The sequence below is a fragment of the Dipodomys merriami genome, unplaced genomic scaffold (assembly GCF_024711535.1).
Source record: "Dipodomys merriami isolate MVZ:Mamm:240054 unplaced genomic scaffold, mDipMer1.0.p SCAF_518, whole genome shotgun sequence".
NCBI lineage: Eukaryota > Metazoa > Chordata > Mammalia > Rodentia > Heteromyidae > Dipodomys > Dipodomys merriami.
In genome coordinates, this window is record NW_027206089.1 from 401,789 (window position 1) to 418,794 (window position 17,006).

The 17,006-nt window shown below is 52.6% G+C and overlaps 2 protein-coding genes across 5 annotated transcripts; one reads left to right on the plus strand and one right to left on the minus strand.

Moving 5' to 3' along the window:
* The first annotated feature begins 400 nt into the window (after positions 1–400).
* Positions 401–16,467, plus strand: Znf219 (zinc finger protein 219). 4 transcript variants are annotated; one of them, XM_069998382.1, is made up of 6 exons: positions 401–550; positions 2,443–2,601; positions 12,925–13,009; positions 13,290–14,724; positions 15,018–15,149; positions 15,414–16,467. In XM_069998382.1, the coding sequence occupies exons 2-6, from the start codon at positions 2,546–2,548 to the stop codon at positions 16,016–16,018; spliced, it is 2,313 nt and encodes a 770-aa protein (XP_069854483.1). In that variant the 5' UTR covers positions 401–550; positions 2,443–2,545; the 3' UTR covers positions 16,019–16,467. The 4 variants fall into 4 exon arrangements, with proteins under 4 accessions (XP_069854483.1, XP_069854484.1, XP_069854486.1 ...); XM_069998383.1 differs by lacking the exon at positions 2,443–2,601; XM_069998385.1 differs by lacking the exons at positions 401–550; positions 2,443–2,601 and adding an exon at positions 6,822–6,998.
* Tmem253 (transmembrane protein 253) lies at positions 1,323–4,483 on the minus strand. The gene is made up of 7 exons (XM_069998386.1): positions 4,357–4,483; positions 4,094–4,232; positions 3,251–3,361; positions 3,109–3,165; positions 2,485–2,595; positions 2,224–2,370; positions 1,323–1,885 (listed from the first exon to the last, which is right to left on the minus strand). The coding sequence occupies exons 2-7, from the start codon at positions 4,199–4,201 to the stop codon at positions 1,805–1,807; spliced, it is 615 nt and encodes a 204-aa protein (XP_069854487.1). The 5' UTR covers positions 4,202–4,232; positions 4,357–4,483; the 3' UTR covers positions 1,323–1,804.
* Positions 16,468–17,006: the final 539 nt, after the last annotated feature.

Consider the following 17,006-nt stretch of genomic DNA (forward strand, 5'->3'; position numbering starts at 1 on the left):
CCCCAAAAGGTTATTTGCATAGTCACTGAGGCTGAGAATTAAAATGCAGTTACTACACTTCTGATCTTGTTATTGAAAGCTGGTAGACTAAGAACATTGTGATTCCCCCGCCCCTAACTCATCCACCACCACGTGCTTTGAAGAACATTATTCTTTTCTCAGAGCCCTTCACGCATGAACCCTCCATTATTCAGGCAGTTGTGTGTGTGTGGGGGGGGGGGGGGAAGGTGGAAGAAAAAAGAGGAAGGCCCAGATCTTGTTTTCACCATTCCAGAGCCTGATCCCAGAACTGTCCCCACCCACTAGTACTCACACGTAACTTTGTCATAGGGCGCCTATTACCACTCCCAAGGTGTCACAGGCAGAAAGGAGCAGCAGCTGGCGCCACTGCAATGTCAGGGCAAGGCAGCCAGGCTGCGCTCTCCCCTCACTGGTACCTGGGCTTGGCTGAGCCCCGAGCAGCCGCCTTCTCTAGGGAAAGAAGCCTTCTCAAGTGGGAACAAAAATGAGTGTGAGGCGAACACCCATCCTGGGCACTATTGAATTTGGGGTGAGTTTTCTTAGTACTCCAGCTCTGGTCGGTTTCTAGTTTCTGGCGGCTAACAAGCTGCCCACTGGCGCTATTGGGGCTCCTAATTTTTCTGGGCTTTTCCCAAGCCCACACAAGAGCTTCATCTTGGTACACTTGCAGAGATCGTAAATGGTGGGGGTTGAGCCGCCAGAGCTTCAGCAACCTGACCGCGGCCGGGGATCAAAGGCCCGCGGGACGGCCAAAAGGCTGAGCCTGCGTAGTCCCGCTCCCGCCTAGGAAAGGGTGGCGGCCACGCGGGCTCCTTCCACCGGCGTGCTCGCAATAGGCGGGAAAATCTTAGGTCGGGTCGCGGCTCCCCTCCTGCCCGCCGGGTCCGCCCGCCCGTTCAGCAAGCCTTAGCACGCCCGAGGCGCCCAGGCCGCGGGGGAGGGGGACGAGAAGGGCCCCACGCTTCTGACTCATCATCTCCAGCCCCTTTCTCGCGCGCGCTCCAAGTCTCAGGACTTTGGACCTGGGCACCCGTGCGAAGGGGCGCTGCGACAGCCTCTGCGACAGCTAAGCTCTGCCAAGTGCCAACCGCCGGTCCTCGCTGGGCTCCGCAGCTGCCTAGCTGGAGGGCTTTGCACCCACAGACAGCTCACAGTTGCGTGGCTGATGTGGTCTTGCCCCCGACCTGGACAGCCCGCCCAGGTCCACCCCGCACACTGGGCCAGTGGTCGCGTCCGAGGAATCTCTCGGCTAGGCCCAGACTTCCAGCGCCAAGCGTCACTCAGCAGATGCACAGCGCCCCCACGGTGGAGGGAAGGCTCTTTATTTCCCGGCAGGTCGCGGGGGGGTCGCGGGGGATTCTGGGACTTGTAGTCTCCGCTAGAGTAGGCAGGCCCCGGATCCAATGGAGAACTGGAGCACCCCTGACTTAGATTCAGGGTTGGTGTGCGCTGGAACGGGCATGGAGTGTATAGGGTTGTGAAAGGTGAACAGAAAAGAACAGTGAGATGAGGCAGATGTGAAGATGAATGAGCAATAGGAAAGGAGGGGGAGGTGGATGGGAGGAAACAGTTTTACAGGGGTGAAATGAGTAGGACTCCCTTCCTCTAGAGGGGAAGGCAGAAGAAAGGGCTTGCTTTGAGTGAAAACTGAAAGCACTCTTCTGGACTTCATGCATGACTCAAAGGAGTGCAGCTAGCTCTCTGAGTTTGGTAAGTGAGATGCTGGAGAGTCTGAAGAATGCCCTTTTAGGACAGTAGCACCTGTCTGCTTCCCCTTGCTTGATCACTCATTGGTTCCATTTCCTGTGCTGGCCACTCTGGGACCATTCTCCAAACCAGCAATCTCCTCCATTTCAGAGGGGCCCTGAAAATCAGACATATGAGCAATTGTAGATGTGAAAAGGAAAATCTAGATAAAAGCACCTTCCTCCTTCCCCATTTTTCTTGCAACCCTTTCAATACACATTTAAGGCAGCATTCTAATGTTCACTCACTCTTCTAGCCCCAGTCACATTAGATACCCAATTCTCCTGTTAGGGGAGAATTCTCCACCAGTAGGGGATAAGTAGCTAAAGCCAGAAAGCCAATCAGATTTAATATAAGACCCCTTCATTTCCCTCCTGTTCCATTGTTTTAAGTGACAGTGACCATGATTAGCATGCTACCTGAGCTGCTCCATGCTCTCCTCCTAACAACCAGTACCTCCTGCAATTCCTGGTAGTGCAGACTCTGGCTCCTGAAGCATCCTGGCTTCCTCTGGCTCAACAAGAATAAGGCATATGCTGAGAACAGTACTCCCCCTAGGGTGAAGGCCTCAGCACTGAGCTCCAGTACCAGCAAGCCTGCCAGCTGCAGATAATCAGGATTGAAGATACTGTGAGGATCCAACAAGTGTTTTCCCATGCCCTTTCTCCTCTCCAGTGCCTGGTTCCTCCTCCCACCTTCTCTTTTATTTACCAGTACCTGGGAGGGGGCAGTAGGGGCAGGCCCCAAGGCTGTCTTCATCACCTCCACCACTACCACGATGAAGCCCAAGATCAAGTTGAAGATGTTGAATATCATCATGGCCCGCACCTGCCAGTAAGCCAGTTGAGCCCTGCCCAGACTAGAGGAACTATTCTAACCCAAAGTCCCACCTACAGCCTAGCTAAAAACAAAATTTGGGGCTGCGAGGGTGGCTCAGTGGAAGAGTGCTTGCCTTGCATGCATAAGGCCCTGGGTTGGATTCCTCAGTACCACATAAGCAGAAAAAGCCAAGGTGGTGCTATGGCTCAAGTGGTAGAGTGCTAACCTTGAGCTGAAGAGCTGAGGGACAGCGCCCAGGCCCAGAGTTCAGCCCCACAACCGACAGGGGGAAAAAAAATTGGCTACTGCTTCTCCTCCTCCACATAGGCTTATCAGTCCTCTAACTTTCTTACTCATAGTCTTTTAGATCAGTCAGGGACAGACAGCTGAGAGCTTAAGCTAACACTTAAGAGTCACTTCCTGGGCTCTGTGTGTGTGTGTGTGTGTGTGTGTGTGTGTGTGTGTGTGTGTGTGTGTGTGTGTATTAGGGGGTACGCGGACGGACTGGTGTTTTAGTCTTACCTTCCAAAGGCAGGGTGCTCTGCGAAGCTCAAGAGTTACAGTCCCAGAGAGAAGACCCTAAATGGTGAGCAGAGCAAGTATTGAACTCTGGTCCTATAGGGAGGGCTCCTGAGGACCTCCCTCCCTCCCTTGTGGATCTTACCAAGACTCCAGGCCCCAGTGGCAGTGCAGTGGCCATGTAACAAGCAGAATTCAAGCAGGCAACTGAGATAGCAAAGGGCACCATAGCAATTGCCAGCCATAGCTGGCTTACCTGGATGAAGGTCGGGGCAGGATAGTTTAGGAGTACCCTTCAGAGATTCTCTTTTCCTCCTCCCAACCTTTGCTTCTTCCAGAGATCAGTATGTGGGATGAATTTGAGATAGAAAGAAAGTAGCCAACCAGGGTTAAATACCATTTTGGCCAGAGTTGAGGCCAAGGACTACAAACTTATTTAGCCTAACCTTCTTTCTTTACTTCCTTCCCTCCCTCTTTCTTTCCCTCCCTCTCTTCCTTCCTTCTTGTGCTAGTACTGGGGCTTGAACTCAGGGCCTGGGTATACTATCCTTTAGTTTTTTTCACTCAAGGCTCATATTCTACAACTTGAGCCACAGCTCCACTTTTAGTTTTTTGCTAGTTAACTGGAGATAAGAGTCTCTTGGTCTTTTCTCCCCTTGGCTGCCTTTCAACCATGGTCTGCAGATCAGAGCCTCCTGAATAACTAGGATTACAAGCATGCATGAGCCACCAGCACCTGGCTCCATTTAATTTTTTTCTGCTTCAGGTTGTAGTTTAGTTACTTACCTGTATTCCTAACAGTCAGTGCTCCTGAGAGATTAAGTGTCTTGCCTTGTTTTTTTCTAAATTTCTCCCACCCTCCTCCCACTCAGAGCCTAGCAATTTCTGGCTAGGCACAATTTCTCAGTAGGTGCTCATTTAGCTTGAATGAAGTTGAATTAGGTACAAACAGACATTCTAAGACTGGCCTGGGGCAGCCTGGCCTCACCGCCAGCACCAAGAGGTGTCCACTTTGTCTATGTCTTGCCCAGTGCTGTAGCTTTTCCAGACGAAGGCTGGGTCTCTCCTGATCTTCATGATTAGCTCTGTGTTCCATAGTTCCCTTCACTACAAGATGTGGGTACTTCCTGGGTTAGAAAAATTCATTATGGGACCTGTCTTCCAGGAAATAAGACCTGCAACAACATCTCTTTCAGTTATCCCTCTGCACCCTCCCAATCCAGTGTGGAGGCCCAGAACCAATATACTTACCTAGTCTGAAGCAGCTGCTTTAAAGGGATGGGACCTAGCTGTGTCGTGAAACGTCTTAGGGGATTGGGGGCTCAGAGCAGATGTCCATAACTTGTCCTGGCACAGAAAGGCTGTCAGGACTGGAGTGTGGCAGGGCAAAGGTCCCTATGAATGCCTAAGGATCAGGGAGTGGCCCTGTGTGGTGGCCTGGCCTCAGTTCACACCGTGAGACACATAGCCCTGCCTCATTCTGTTACCATTTCCTGTTGCTGTTTCTCCCCAATATCTTCTACTCACCTCATCCTTTTCACCCTGGATCTCAATCTCCCCTATTTTCATCTAAAAATTCTCCTTTCTTTTTGGCTTTTCAAATTCCTTCTTTCCTAGTGAGATCCTATATAACTGCCTAGATTGCCTCCTACCACTTCCAGCTCTGTGCCCAGGACTAAATCTTAATTCCTGTCTCTCATTTTCTGGAAAGTTTCTTCTTTCTCCTCCTTTTCTTGAAAGATTTACTCTGAGCAGGACACTAAGTAAATGGGGAGACCTCTTTATAGTGGAAATTGCTTTTTTTTTTTTTTTTGGTCCGGTCGTGGGGCCTGAACTCTGGGCCTGGGCGCTGTCCCTCAGCTCTTCAGCTCAAGGCTAGCGCTCTACCACATGAGCCATAGCGCCACTTCCTGCTTTTTTCTTTTTGCTTATGTGGTGCTGAGGAATCGAATCCAGGACCTCAGGCATGCAAGGCAAGCGCTCTACCACTGAGCCACCTTCCCAGCCCCTAGAAATTGCTTTTGACTCAGTGATAACCTGAGCCCAGAAATGGTCCGTCCTTCCTTCCTTTGTTCCTTCCTTCCCTCCTTCCTTCCTGTTTCTTTCTCTCTTCCTTCCTTTCCCCTTTTCCTTCCTCCCTCCTTTTCTTCCTTCCTTCCTTCTTTCCTGTCTCACTGTCTCTGTGTGTATGTGGATACTGTGGTTTGAACTCAGGGTCTGGCTACTCTCCCACTAGATGTTCTACTACTTTGGCCACATTTCCATTTTGGGCTTTTTTTTTTTTTCCTCTGATTAATTGGAGCTTAGAGTCTACCCAGGAGAACCATGATCCTCAGATCTAAGCCTCCTGTGTAGACAGGATTATAGGCATGAACCACCAGTGCCTGGCACTATTTTGACATTTTTTTTTTTTGGGGGTCCGGTCATGGGGCCTGAACTCTGGGCCTGGGTGCTGTCCCTCAGCTTTTCAGCTTAAGGTTAGTGCTCTACCACTTGAGCCACAGTGCCACTTCTGGCTTTTTTCTTTTTTCTTATGTGGTGCTGAGGAATCAAACCCAGGGCCTCAGGCATGCAAGGCAAGCGCTCTACCACTGAGCCACCACCTTCCCAGCCCCATATTTTGACATTCTTTTACCTACTTGAACCTTAATTTGATAATAAAAGGTAGCCATCCATCCATATGCCTAAGAACGGTCCTGGCTTGTACTTAATAACCATTAAACTGATGAAGTACTGAAGAAGCCATACTGTTGTGCTCCATGCCCATGCCATAAATGGTTTGTTCAGAGGCTAAGATGGGGACATTTTTTTTCCCCCATTAAGTAGCAGATCCAGTTGGGCCGGAGGGTGTACTCTAGAGATCAAATGTTGGTATACAGACTGAAGTCTGGAGGCAGAAGACCAGCTCTGTGTTGAAGTCCCAGGTCTATCTGGCTGACCCTGGGCAATCTGGTTAATCTGTTTCCTTATCTGCAATGAGAAGTTAATAGTACCAATCTTTAGGGGTTGTCTTGAGCATTAAGAGAAAAAAATGCATAAAAGCTAGCTTAGTCGGTAAATGTTAGTAGCTATTGTGATTACCGTTGATGATAGAAGAAACTCAATCATAGATCCCTGGGAATCGGTCCCAGGAGATAGGGGCGTGGGAAGCAAGTGGCCTTCCTTAGAAGCCACTTTTACCCTAGCCCATACTAGGTCAACATTACTGTATCTTTGTATCCACTCTTCTTTCTTGGAGAGTGGGAGCCACATTTTAAAGGGATCCAGAGAACTGTTTTGTCTGTACCTCCTTTTCCAATCCCCACATGAATTTAATGACACGAAGATCCCTTAATTTGAAGGGCAGTAGAGAGACTACCCTCGTTTTTCTTATCAGTAACCGGGAACTAATGATATAAGGGGGTTACCGTAAGGGCTAGACATTAAATATGTGAACGAGCCTTCAGTAAACAGTGTCCAAGTCCGAGTATATCACTTGTAAGTTTGTAGTAACCGTCCAGCCGACAATCTCCCCCTGGGAAGGCACAGTCCCATCCCATCTGCCCATGCACTCATCTCCCCTCACCCCAGCGCTGAGTACAGTGCCTGGCACTCGGTAAGCACTCAGTAAATATTTGTTGTACTGAAGAGCCATTAAAGTATCCTAAAGAATGGAAAACAGAATTCCGAGAGCGAGGAACGAGAATTGTTTATCGAGAACAGAAAGGATCGAAGACTAACTTTAATCACGTTTCTTACACGGCAGACATTAACTAGCATTGTAATCGCCCCTCCTCCTCCCCCCCAAAAGACAGAAATTGTGAAGGAGAGGCTTTGAGATAAAACCCCAGGAAGAACTTCCCCAGCCCGAGCGTGTCGGGGCAGAGCCGGCGGCAGCGCCAGCCCCTTCCCTGGTATGTCCGGGTCCAGGGAGGGAGGGGCGGTTCTGCTCGCGGCTGGGGGAAGGACGAGATGACCTTTCAGAATCTCTCCCCGTCCCCCGTACGACCCGTCGGCGCGCCCCACCCCCCCGCTCCCCTCCTCCCTCCTTCCGACAGCGCCCCCCGTCTCCGCTCGGCCCGCACCCCGCCCCTGGCGGCAGCCTCTCCCGGCTCCCGGGGTCCCCAGCCCGCGTCCCCAGAGCCGAGCGCGGCTCCCTGCCCCGCCGCGCCGCCCCCCGCATGCTAATGGCCGGGCCGCCTCCCGCCGCACACAATGCGGGCCAGGGCCGGGGGCGGGGGGACCGGGGAGGGGGCGGGGGCCGGGCCGGGGGCGGGGGGGCCGGGGCCCGGCGCATCTCCCCCGGCCCCACGTAACGCTGACGCCCGCGCCGCCGGCCCGCCGCCCGCCGCCCGCCGCCGCCGCCCGCTCCGCCGCCGCCCGCCCGGGGCTCGTGAGTAGCCGCTCCCCCCACTCCCGGCCACCCCCCCCCCGTCCGCCACCCGCCCCTGGCCCCCTCCCCCCTTCCCGGAGGGGGGGCCTCCCCGCGGGCCCGGCTGGGAGCAGGTGCAGGGGGCGGGGGCGGGGGAGGGGCGCCGGCTCGGCCCCGAGCAAACTTCGCCCAGAGCTCCTGGGGGGCGGGCTGGGGGTGGCGGCCTTAGAAACCTGGAGAGCTAGGGGGGCCCCGAGGGAGGGGGGGCAAGTGGGGGATGGGGGGGCGGACTCCGCCGGGGAAAGGCCAGCGGGGTGGGGGCTGATGGCGGGGGTGGCGAGTGTCTTTGTAGGGGCCCCGAGGCTGGGCGCGAGGGGCCCTGGGGGGGAGGGTGGTTTCAGGGCTGATAGCCGCCAGCCTGAGTGGATGAGCGCTCCCCCAGGCCCAGGTAGGGCCAGTGGGAAAGAGGGGGGAAGGAACCCAAACTCTCCGGGAGTGGGGGTGGGGGGAGGGGGGAGGATGGGGGTGCTTCCCTCTCTGCGTCCCAAACAAAGTGTCACAAAGAGCTCGGCCCGCGGCAGCAGCGGAGGCGGCTGCAACTCAGCTTTTGTTCTCCCTACCGGGGTAGCTGAGCTCTGGCCTCCCTATCTCTCAACCCTGCCCCCCGTCATCGTTCTGGCTTATCTTCCCTGGCTGGGGCCTGGGGCGGCCCTGGAAGAACCTCTTGTGTAGAATCACGGGTCCTACCCTAGTTGCCAACCTATTTCAGGGAGGGGGGGGATCTTCCCAGAGGTTCCCCCCTCTTCCCCCCCCCCCCTTTCCCAGTTTGCAGACTCAACCTTTTGCCAGGTATTCAGACTCACTTTTTTAGAGTCTGCTCCAGGAACTTGTGTCCCCCTTTCACAAATCTAGGTCCCATAGAAGTTTCCGAATTGAGGTCAAGTTAGGACATGTCTCTGGGATAAGATTCAGTATGGCGGGGTAACAGCAGGTGTTCCTTCCTCTCACCTCCTGCTATACATTTAGCAGTCCATGACTGAGATCCATGCCCCCAGTTCAGGACAGTGAGGACTGGAAAGGGAAGCTTTACCCAAGAACTCAGCCTAAGAAGGTCTCTGGCATAGGCAGAGTTATCTGATCCAAAGAGGTTTGGAGGGCTTTGGAGAGGAGACCATAAAAGTGAACTGTTGGCATGTCTGTATGGTCAAGGTGGTCTTGACTCTAGACCACCTACAAAGCTCCCTTTCTCTTTAATCTCATCTATTGCCATGGTTATTGTAATTGTTAACAGACTTGGGAGGTATAGGATTCTTAACAGGAAAAAACATCTAGTGTTAGAGATCTGCTTAACAACTACACCCCCAGAGATCCAGAACCCTTCATCCTTACACTTTGACCCTAAAAACTTTCACACTACAAGCTGAGGGATAATCCTTTTGGCCCTCCATTTAGCAGATGGGTCTGGATACCTGCCTTTGTAGTAAGTTTTTTTGTTTTGTTTTGTTTAAAATTTACCAACCATTCATGCATCCTTACTTATTAGTAAGATTTGGTGGTCCACACCCCCTTCCCCATTAGCTGCCCACTATGTAAGAGTAATTGGCCTGTTGCTTTGCAAACATTTCCCATCTCTATCCCTGGCCCTTCATCCCTATAGAATCCAAATAAGGGCAAGATAACTCCAGATTCCCAGTGGGAGTGGAAAGTAGGTCATTGCCATTAGGTCAAACATTATGATATTTAAGGCCTGTACAGAAAACTGTGATTGTTGTCCACATATAAGTTAGATTTCAAGTCAGTTCATAGAGTACTAGTCTTTTCAGTGCCTTTCCCTATTGAGACCAACTCAGGAGATCAGGTACCTGAGACTCTGATGTCAAGGTGATAGAAGCCATCTTGATAGGGCCTAGGTTGTCTCTCAGTGATTTTTTTTTTTTTTTTTTTTTTTTTTTTTACCAATTTTAGGCTACCTGCTAGTAAAACTTTCCCTGCTGGGGAACTCAGCTTCAGTTTGGGCCTTCTTATATCACTGTATTTCCATTCAGGAAACTGTGTGTGCAATGTAGAGTTTGTTGTTGTTTTGGAGAAAGGAAGTGTTACCCTGTTACTGTTATTTTTTGCCTGGGGTATGAGGCCAGCTTTCCCATGTGATGTTTTGTTTGCTATCCTACAGACAGCTTTAGAACCTAGGATCTTCTCAGAGTCAGAATATATGCCCATAGGTTAGTCAGCTATGACCATGCAGTATTCCCAGCAACCAACCCCCCCTTTCCTGGCCATCTGCTTCCTCTGAATATACCAGATTGGCTGTACACCAGGATGTTCCGGGAATCCCCAGGAGAGCAACAGAATGTGATGGACCCAAATACGATGCCTCAAGTACCTCATTCCAGAATGTACAAACTGTTAACTGTCAGGCCAATCCTTCAGCTAATTAAAATTTTTCAAGTTACATCTATTTTTTATTACCTCTATTTATTTTTAGTGATAACCAGAAGGCCAAAATAATCTCTTGCTACAACTGTCCCCCACAGTTTCCAGATAGGAAACCAGCCCTGGGGCTTGAATTCAGGGTCTGGGCACTGTCCCTGAGCTTCTTTTGCTCAAGGCTAGCACTCTACCACTTGAGCCACAGCACCATTTCTGGCTTTTTTCTGTGTATGTTGTACTAAGCAATCGAACCCATGGCTTCATGTATGCTACTAGGCAAGCACTCTACCACTAAGCCACATTCCAGCCTAGTAATACATTTTTAAAAACCTCTACAACCTTCCATAGTTTTTCTGTTTTTTTTTTTCCCCCCTGCCAAATTGGCAAACATGGCATGGCTCCTCTAGCACTTCCCAGCTCTATCTGTGGCACTGAGGTAGCCAGAGTAACAATTCTGGTAGCCCACTGCACTCTCCATGGTACTGAAGGAATGACCATCTGTCTTAAGATCTCTGGGTTCCAGAAGAGTCTTGTGACTTGGAACCACAAAAGTTTACTGCTGGAAGGGACTGTCAGTGTAAATTGGCCCAGCCTCTTATTTTATAGAATAATTTACTGAAGGTTGTATGGCTACTAATGGTCTTATAATAATCATGTACCCCTTAGTTCTAGGCTAATTCAACATTCATGAAATTATTCAGTGGATCCAGCTATGCTATTGGTCCAAGGAAGTGCATTTATTTAGAGGACCCAAGGACTAGAGTGAGTTCCCAAATTTGAAGCTCCTGAAACACACATATTGGGTGGTGAAGGTGCTTGTCTAGTGACCCTTGGGTAAGGACATTTTATTAATGAATGTCCTGCTAATAATACTCCCAGATTCTGCATGTAACAGATACTTGCTCCTTCAGTGGAGTCCACCAAGTGTTATAATTAAAGAAGCCTTGGATCTCCAGTGCGTTTTCCTTGCTGATAAACAGACCTGACTCCTAGCTGAGTTCTCGTCTGTTAAAGATGTGTAGCCCGGCGCTGGTGACTCACACCTGTAATCCTAGCTACTCAGGAGGCTGAGATCTGAGGATTGCAGGTCAAAGCCAGCCTGGGCAGGAAAGTCCGTGAGACTTATCTCCAATAAACCACTCGAAAACCGGAAGTGGCGCTGTGGTTCAAGTGGTAGAGCGCTAGCTTTGAGCTGAAGAGCGCAGGGACAGCGCTCAGGCCCAGAGTTCAAGCCCTATGACCAATCAAAAAAAAAAAAAAAAAAAAAAAAGATTTGTAAGCAGGGGCTGGGAAGATGGCTCAGTGGTAGAGTGCTTGCCTTGCATGCCTGGGGCCCTGAGTTCCATTCCTCAGTACCACATAAGCAGAAAACCCAGAAGTGGCACTGTGGCTCAAGTGGTAGAGCATTATCCTTGAGCTGAAGAACTGAGGGACAGCACCCAGGCCCAGTGTTCAGGCCCCATTACCGACCCTCCCCCCCCAAAAAAAATGTAAGTAAAGTAATGCTGAAGTCCTTTTCTTTTCTTTTTTTTTTTTTGGGTCCGGTCGTGGGGCCTGAACTCTGGGCCTGGGCCCTGTCCCTCAGCTCTTCAGCTCAAGGCTAGCGCTCTACCACTTGAGCCACAGCGCCACTTCGGCTTTTTTCTTTTTACTTATGTGGTGCTGAGGAATCAAACCCAGGGCCTCATGCATGCAAGGCAAGCACTCTGCCACTGAGCCACCTTCCCAGCTCCAAGTCCTTTTCTTTCTTAGTAATATATTTCCATTTCATAATGTCAATTAATTGTAAGAAGAAAGTTCTTTCCATCTCAAATATTCTATCTTAGGAAAACAAGAAAGGAAAAACAAAAGTCTAGGCCTGCATGTTGTGTTTAGCCTTGACCAGCTAGATACATATGGAAGCAAGGCAGTAGACTGAATGGCTGGTCAGCCCTGAGGCCTATTCCCATCATTTTGCATCCTGGGGTTGTTTCTAAGTCCAAAATCTGACCTCCTTTGCAGCTAAGTATGAGTCCCCTGCCCACCCCCATCCTGTTTCTTTCCACGCTCTTCTTCAGCTTTGGAGCTCGGCACATCTCAGGCCTAGGGAATTTTAGCTGGAGAATTTTAACCTCTTCTTGCTCAGAGCTGTGTGGAGCCCCTATCTGTGCAGATGGCCCCGCCCCGCCCCCCCGTCCCTCACTCCAGCCTCTTGAGCTCAGAGCCAGTGTAATCCTCCTCTTGTGTGAGGAAGCCTCTCCCCTGCAGAGAGGAGGAAAGCCTGCTTCAGAACAGCCCTGGACAAAGGGGCTGAGATGCCCTATCAAACCATAGGCTCCAAGGTTTGAAACAGGGATGAATCCTAGATGGTATTTACAGTTTTTAACCCCTTTCCTAGCCTGGCGGTGCCCCTCAATTTCCATTCCTCCCCCAACTCTTCATTCCCTCTGTAGCTCTCTCTCTCCTTCATGCCCCTCCCCCTCTGTCTGTCTCCAGACTCTGTTGCGGGGAGGTGTTTCTCTCCCATGCATGAATGAGTCTCTGTAATGAATGGAAATGAATGGATCAGGAATCCAGGCAGAGGGAGGGAGAGTGAGGGGGAAGACAGGGTAAGGGTAGAAGCAAGGACCCAGGAACCTGTGAGAATGTTTGGCTGGGTGGTTGGTCAGCGGTGTGAGAGTACTGGTCCTAGTTGGTAACTGGGGAGCATGGCAAACCTTTCCTGTTTGTTTATCAAGCTATATAGTCTTACTGCAATGAAAGAGGGGTACACGGTGATGGCTGCTCCTGTCACCAGGGGGTGAGGAGGAGGAGGTAGTGGTGGTTCTGGATTAGGCTTTTAAAAAGTATAATTTGGGGGAAGAAAGCTGGGCTATCAGAAAACTTTTTGGTCTTGGCAAAACAAGGGGGTAAAGGCTTTGAGGACCCAAGCAGGGGGGTGAGCCGCCTCATGCCACTAGGAAGAAGGGGTAGGTTTTAGGATTACAGGGTGCAGGGTTGGGTTGGGGGTGACTTTCCATTGCTGAAGAAAACTTTCCTCTAATTCTTTTCTGCTTTAGTGCCTCAGCACCTGTTGCCTTCATTAGCAGCTTTCCCTCTTCTCTGCACCTCTCAGAACCAAAGAATGTGAAGGGGTCCATGGAGGTGAGTGATACTCTGTCCTGAACCTATAAGTACTTTCAGTGGTACTCACTCCTCTACTATCCCTCAATTTTCGATGTCCAGTTATAAACAGTCTCTCCTTTGCTGGCCTTAGCATCCAATTCCCACCCATCTCCCAACTTCCAGAAATAAGTGCTCCCCTCCTCCAGGCAGGCTAAAACCAACCCTCCCTCTTGGGAACTGCCTCTCCCCCCAATGCCCTCTATTCCTTCACAGGTCACTCTTCACCCTTTGCTCCGTATATGTGTATCTTTTCCCACAGGGCTCACGTCCCCGCATCTCTGGTGGCCACCTAGCGCCATCGCCACCGGCGTTCGACGGTGAGCTGGATCTTCAGCGCTACTCCAACGGGCCCAGCGTGAGCGCAGGGTCTCCTGGGATGGGAGCAGTGGGCTGGTCTGAGAGTCGTACAGGTGAACGACGCTTCCCCTGTCCTGTGTGTGGGAAGCGCTTCCGTTTCAATTCCATCCTGGCTTTGCACCTGCGAGCACACCCGGGAGCCCAGGCCTTCCAGTGCCCACATTGTGGCCATCGTGCTGCGCAGCAGGCTTTGCTGCGCTCCCATCTCCGAACGCACCAGCCAGAGCGCCCGGAGCGTGCACGTAGCCCTGCTGCCCGCCTGTTGCTGGAATTGGAGGAGCGTGCACTGCTGCGTGAGGCCCGACTGGGCAGAGCCCGAAATTCCGGAAGCATGCAGGCCACCTCTGCCACTGAGGGCCTGGCACAGCCTCAACTTCCTTCGTCATCGTCTGCCTTTCGTTGCCCCTTTTGCAAAGGCAAGTTTCGAACCTCTGCAGAGCGCGAACGCCACCTGCATATCTTGCACAGGCCTTGGAAATGCAGCCTGTGCAGTTTTGGCTCGAGCCAGGAGGAGGAGCTGCTGAACCACAGCCTGACGGTCCACGGGCCGTCCCCTGATCGCCCCCTGGTGGCCACCTCTGCTGGGTCCCAGCCTCAGCCTTTGCCCCAGCCAGAACCCAGATCTGCCCCTGAACCAGAGCCCCGGCCCAGGCCTGAGCCTGAACATGAGGCAACTCCTGCCCCAGCTCCTGCAGCTCCAGAGGAGCCTCCAGCGCCCCCTGAGTTCCGCTGCCAAGTGTGTGGCCAGAGCTTTACACAGTCCTGGTTTCTCAAGGGCCATATGCGCAAGCACAAAGCCTCCTTTGATCATGCGTGTCCCGTATGTGGCCGCTGCTTCAAGGAGCCTTGGTTCCTTAAGAACCACATGAAGGTGCATGCCAGCAAGCTGGGTCCTCTACGTGCCCCAGGGCCTGGCTCTGGGCCTCCCCGGGCACCTCAGCCTCCAGACCTGGGTCTGTTGGCTTATGAGCCACTGGGCCCGGCACTACTTCTGGCCCCGGCGCCCACCCCAGCTGAGCGCCGGGAGCCCCCGAGCCTCTTGGGCTACCTAAGCGTCCGAGCTGGTGAAGCCCGACCCAATGGCGAGGGTGCTGAGCCCGGAGCTGGCCGCGGTTTCGGAAGCTTCCGCCCCCTGCAGTCAGCTCTCCCTGCCCGCACTCACCGGAACCGGGCAGAGGAGCCCGAGGAGGAAGAGGAGGTGGTGGAGGCTGAAGAGGAGAACTGGGCCCGGGGCAGGTCGCTCGGCCCTCTGGCTTCACTGCATCCGCGCCCCGGTGAGGGGCAGGGGCACTCGGCACCTGCTGGGGGGTCCCAGGCAAGATCCACAGCCACGCAGGGTATGTCGCAGTTCTGTTCTCTCAGGGTTTATGCATCTAGTCCTCTTAATATTCTGCCACCACCCCCATAAAAACAAACCTGTCTTCACCCTCCACCTGTCATTTTTTCCCACCCCTTAGAAGGTGGTAACCTTCTGAGGACACATTGCAGTTCACAACAAAGCCCATCTTTCAAGTTCCACCAAAATTTCCTGTTTCCTCTTGGGCTCTGAGGGGAAGCAATCTAGTGGGTAGGTGTGGGGGATACTCAAAGCAAAGGGATCCCTCTAACTTCCCCTTTTCATGTATTACAGAAGAAAACGGGCTGCTGGCTGGAAGTACTCGGCCTGAAGGGGGCCGGGGGGCTACTGGCAAGGATTGTCCTTTCTGTGGAAAGTCTTTCCGCTCAGCGCATCATCTCAAAGTGCACCTGAGGGTACACACAGGTGAGGGAGGCTGCCCTCCACGTGGGGAGGGAGTAGGGGGGAACTAGAAGACAGAATAAAGGGTAGAGCTACTGGAAACACTGGAGGCAGCCTTCAGATTGGCCAGAGATCACGTGGGAAATGCTCATTTACAAAGTCAGCCAGCGAGGGAGGCAGTTTGTTTCTGGTCCTTAGCTTGAAGTTTGTAAATGGAGAAAAAGGGATTGAGGGGTGAGGTGTTCAATGATGGTGACCTCTAGAGCTTATCTGACCCACTCTCCCCAGGTGAGCGTCCCTACAAGTGTCCACACTGTGACTATGCGGGCACCCAGTCTGGCTCGCTCAAGTACCACCTGCAGCGTCACCACCGAGAGCAGAGGAGTGGTGCAGGTCCTGGACCACCCCCAGAGCCACCACCCTCTTCCCAGCGGGGTTCAGCTCAGCCATCGGGAGCCAAGTCGGCTCAGCCCCCTGCGACTTGGGTGGAAGGTGCCACGGGCCCTCGGCCTCCTTCAAGCAGCTCTGGGCCTGGGTCCCGTCGTAAGCCCACCAGCCCTGGGAGGACCCTGCGCAATGGGCGAGGTGGTGAGGCAGAACCCCTGGACCTCTCCCTAAGGGCGGGGCCAGGGGGTGAGGCTGGGCCAGGGGGCTCCCTCCACCGCTGCCTCTTCTGCCCCTTTGCCACTGGAGCCTCTGAGCTCATGGCCCTGCACCTACAAGTGCATCACAGCCGCAGGGCTCGAGGCCGTAGGCAGCCCCAAGCCGATGCTTCTCCGCCCTATACCCTAGCACCAACGGGAGAGACCCCACCCAGCCCTCCACTGGAAGGGGAGGATGGCCCAGGGCTGTCTAGACCGGGAGAGGCGGGGCTAGGGGCACAAGAACGGTAGGGTGCCCTCTTAGGGGCAATTAGCTTAGCGAGCTTACCCCGCCGGAGAGGGGAGCCTAGAGGTAGTTGGGTAGAACAGCCAGCAGGGGGCATTGTGGGACTTGTATCCCAACCCCAAGCAGACCAGAGGTGAAAGGGGCAGCAGGTGGAGGTGGGCAGGCAGTCCCCACCCAGCCCAGGGGAGTCACAGTGCCTTAGAAGTGGCAGAGGTGAGGGTCAAAGAATGGGGTCCCAGGGCTGGCAGAGGGTTATATCCCTGTTGAGGAGCTGCTCTGCCAGTTTTTGCTGGTCTCTAGGAGTGAGAATTTATTTTTATACAAGGGGTGGGGGTGGGGGGCACTGTACCCTTCTAGCCCCATCAGGGGCCCTGTAGACGTTGATATTTTTGGTACGATTCCTGTCATCCCTGTTGCAGTCGTGTCCCCAAATAAACAGGTGTCTTGAGGCACAGGGCTCTGTGTCTGTCTTGCTATGTCCTGTTTCCCTTTTTGCTCTTCTGTGTAGAAAACTAAGTTACCTTCTCAGGTACTTAGAATTGTCACTGGAAGAGCCTGGTAAAGCAAGCTGTATGCCTAAAGTTCAAATTCCCAACCCCCCCTCCTTTCTCCCTCCCTCCCTCCCTCCCTCCCTCCCTCCCTCTCTCTCTCTCTCTCTCTCTCCCTCTCCCTCTCTCTCTCTCTCTCTCTCTCTCTCTCTCTCTCACACACACACACACACAGAATCTTGCTTTAGCCTCCAGCCTTCTAATTCAGTACCTGGGTGGAGCCTATGAATTATCATTAAACAAGTACCATAGCAGGTTTATAAACTATTAGCCAAGGACCTCAGTGGAGAACTGCTGTACAGTGCTAGACCCATTTTTTTTTTTTTTGCTTTAAAAAGTAGATACAGAAAGGGAGGAGGAACTTCAGAGTTCATGGAGCCTCTGGGAGCCACTGAGGAGAAGGCACATTCTCCTAGGCTCATGCACAGTCAGCTTTAGGCCACTA

What these genes read in the sequence shown, in the direction of transcription:
- Znf219 (XM_069998382.1), top strand. Translation starts at nt 2,546, where the DNA reads ATGAAGCCCAAGATCAAGTTGAAGATGTTGAATATCATCATGGCCCGC. An exon ending in ATCATGGCCCGCACCTGCCA is followed by an intron (nt 2,602 to 12,924) that starts GTAAGCCAGTTG and finishes TTTCTGCTTTAG; the next exon opens with TGCCTCAGCACCTGTTGCCT. An exon ending in AAGATCCACAGCCACGCAGG is followed by an intron (nt 14,725 to 15,017) that starts GTATGTCGCAGT and finishes CATGTATTACAG; the next exon opens with AAGAAAACGGGCTGCTGGCT.
- Tmem253 (XM_069998386.1), bottom strand. Translation starts at nt 4,201, where the DNA reads ATGGAACACAGAGCTAATCATGAAGATCAGGAGAGACCCAGCCTTCGT. An exon ending in CACTGGGGCCTGGAGTCTTG is followed by an intron (nt 3,166 to 3,250) that starts GTAAGATCCACA and finishes CTCACCATTTAG; the next exon opens with GGTCTTCTCTCTGGGACTGT. An exon ending in ACTACCAGGAATTGCAGGAG is followed by an intron (nt 1,886 to 2,223) that starts GTACTGGTTGTT and finishes TCTGATTTTCAG; the next exon opens with GGCCCCTCTGAAATGGAGGA.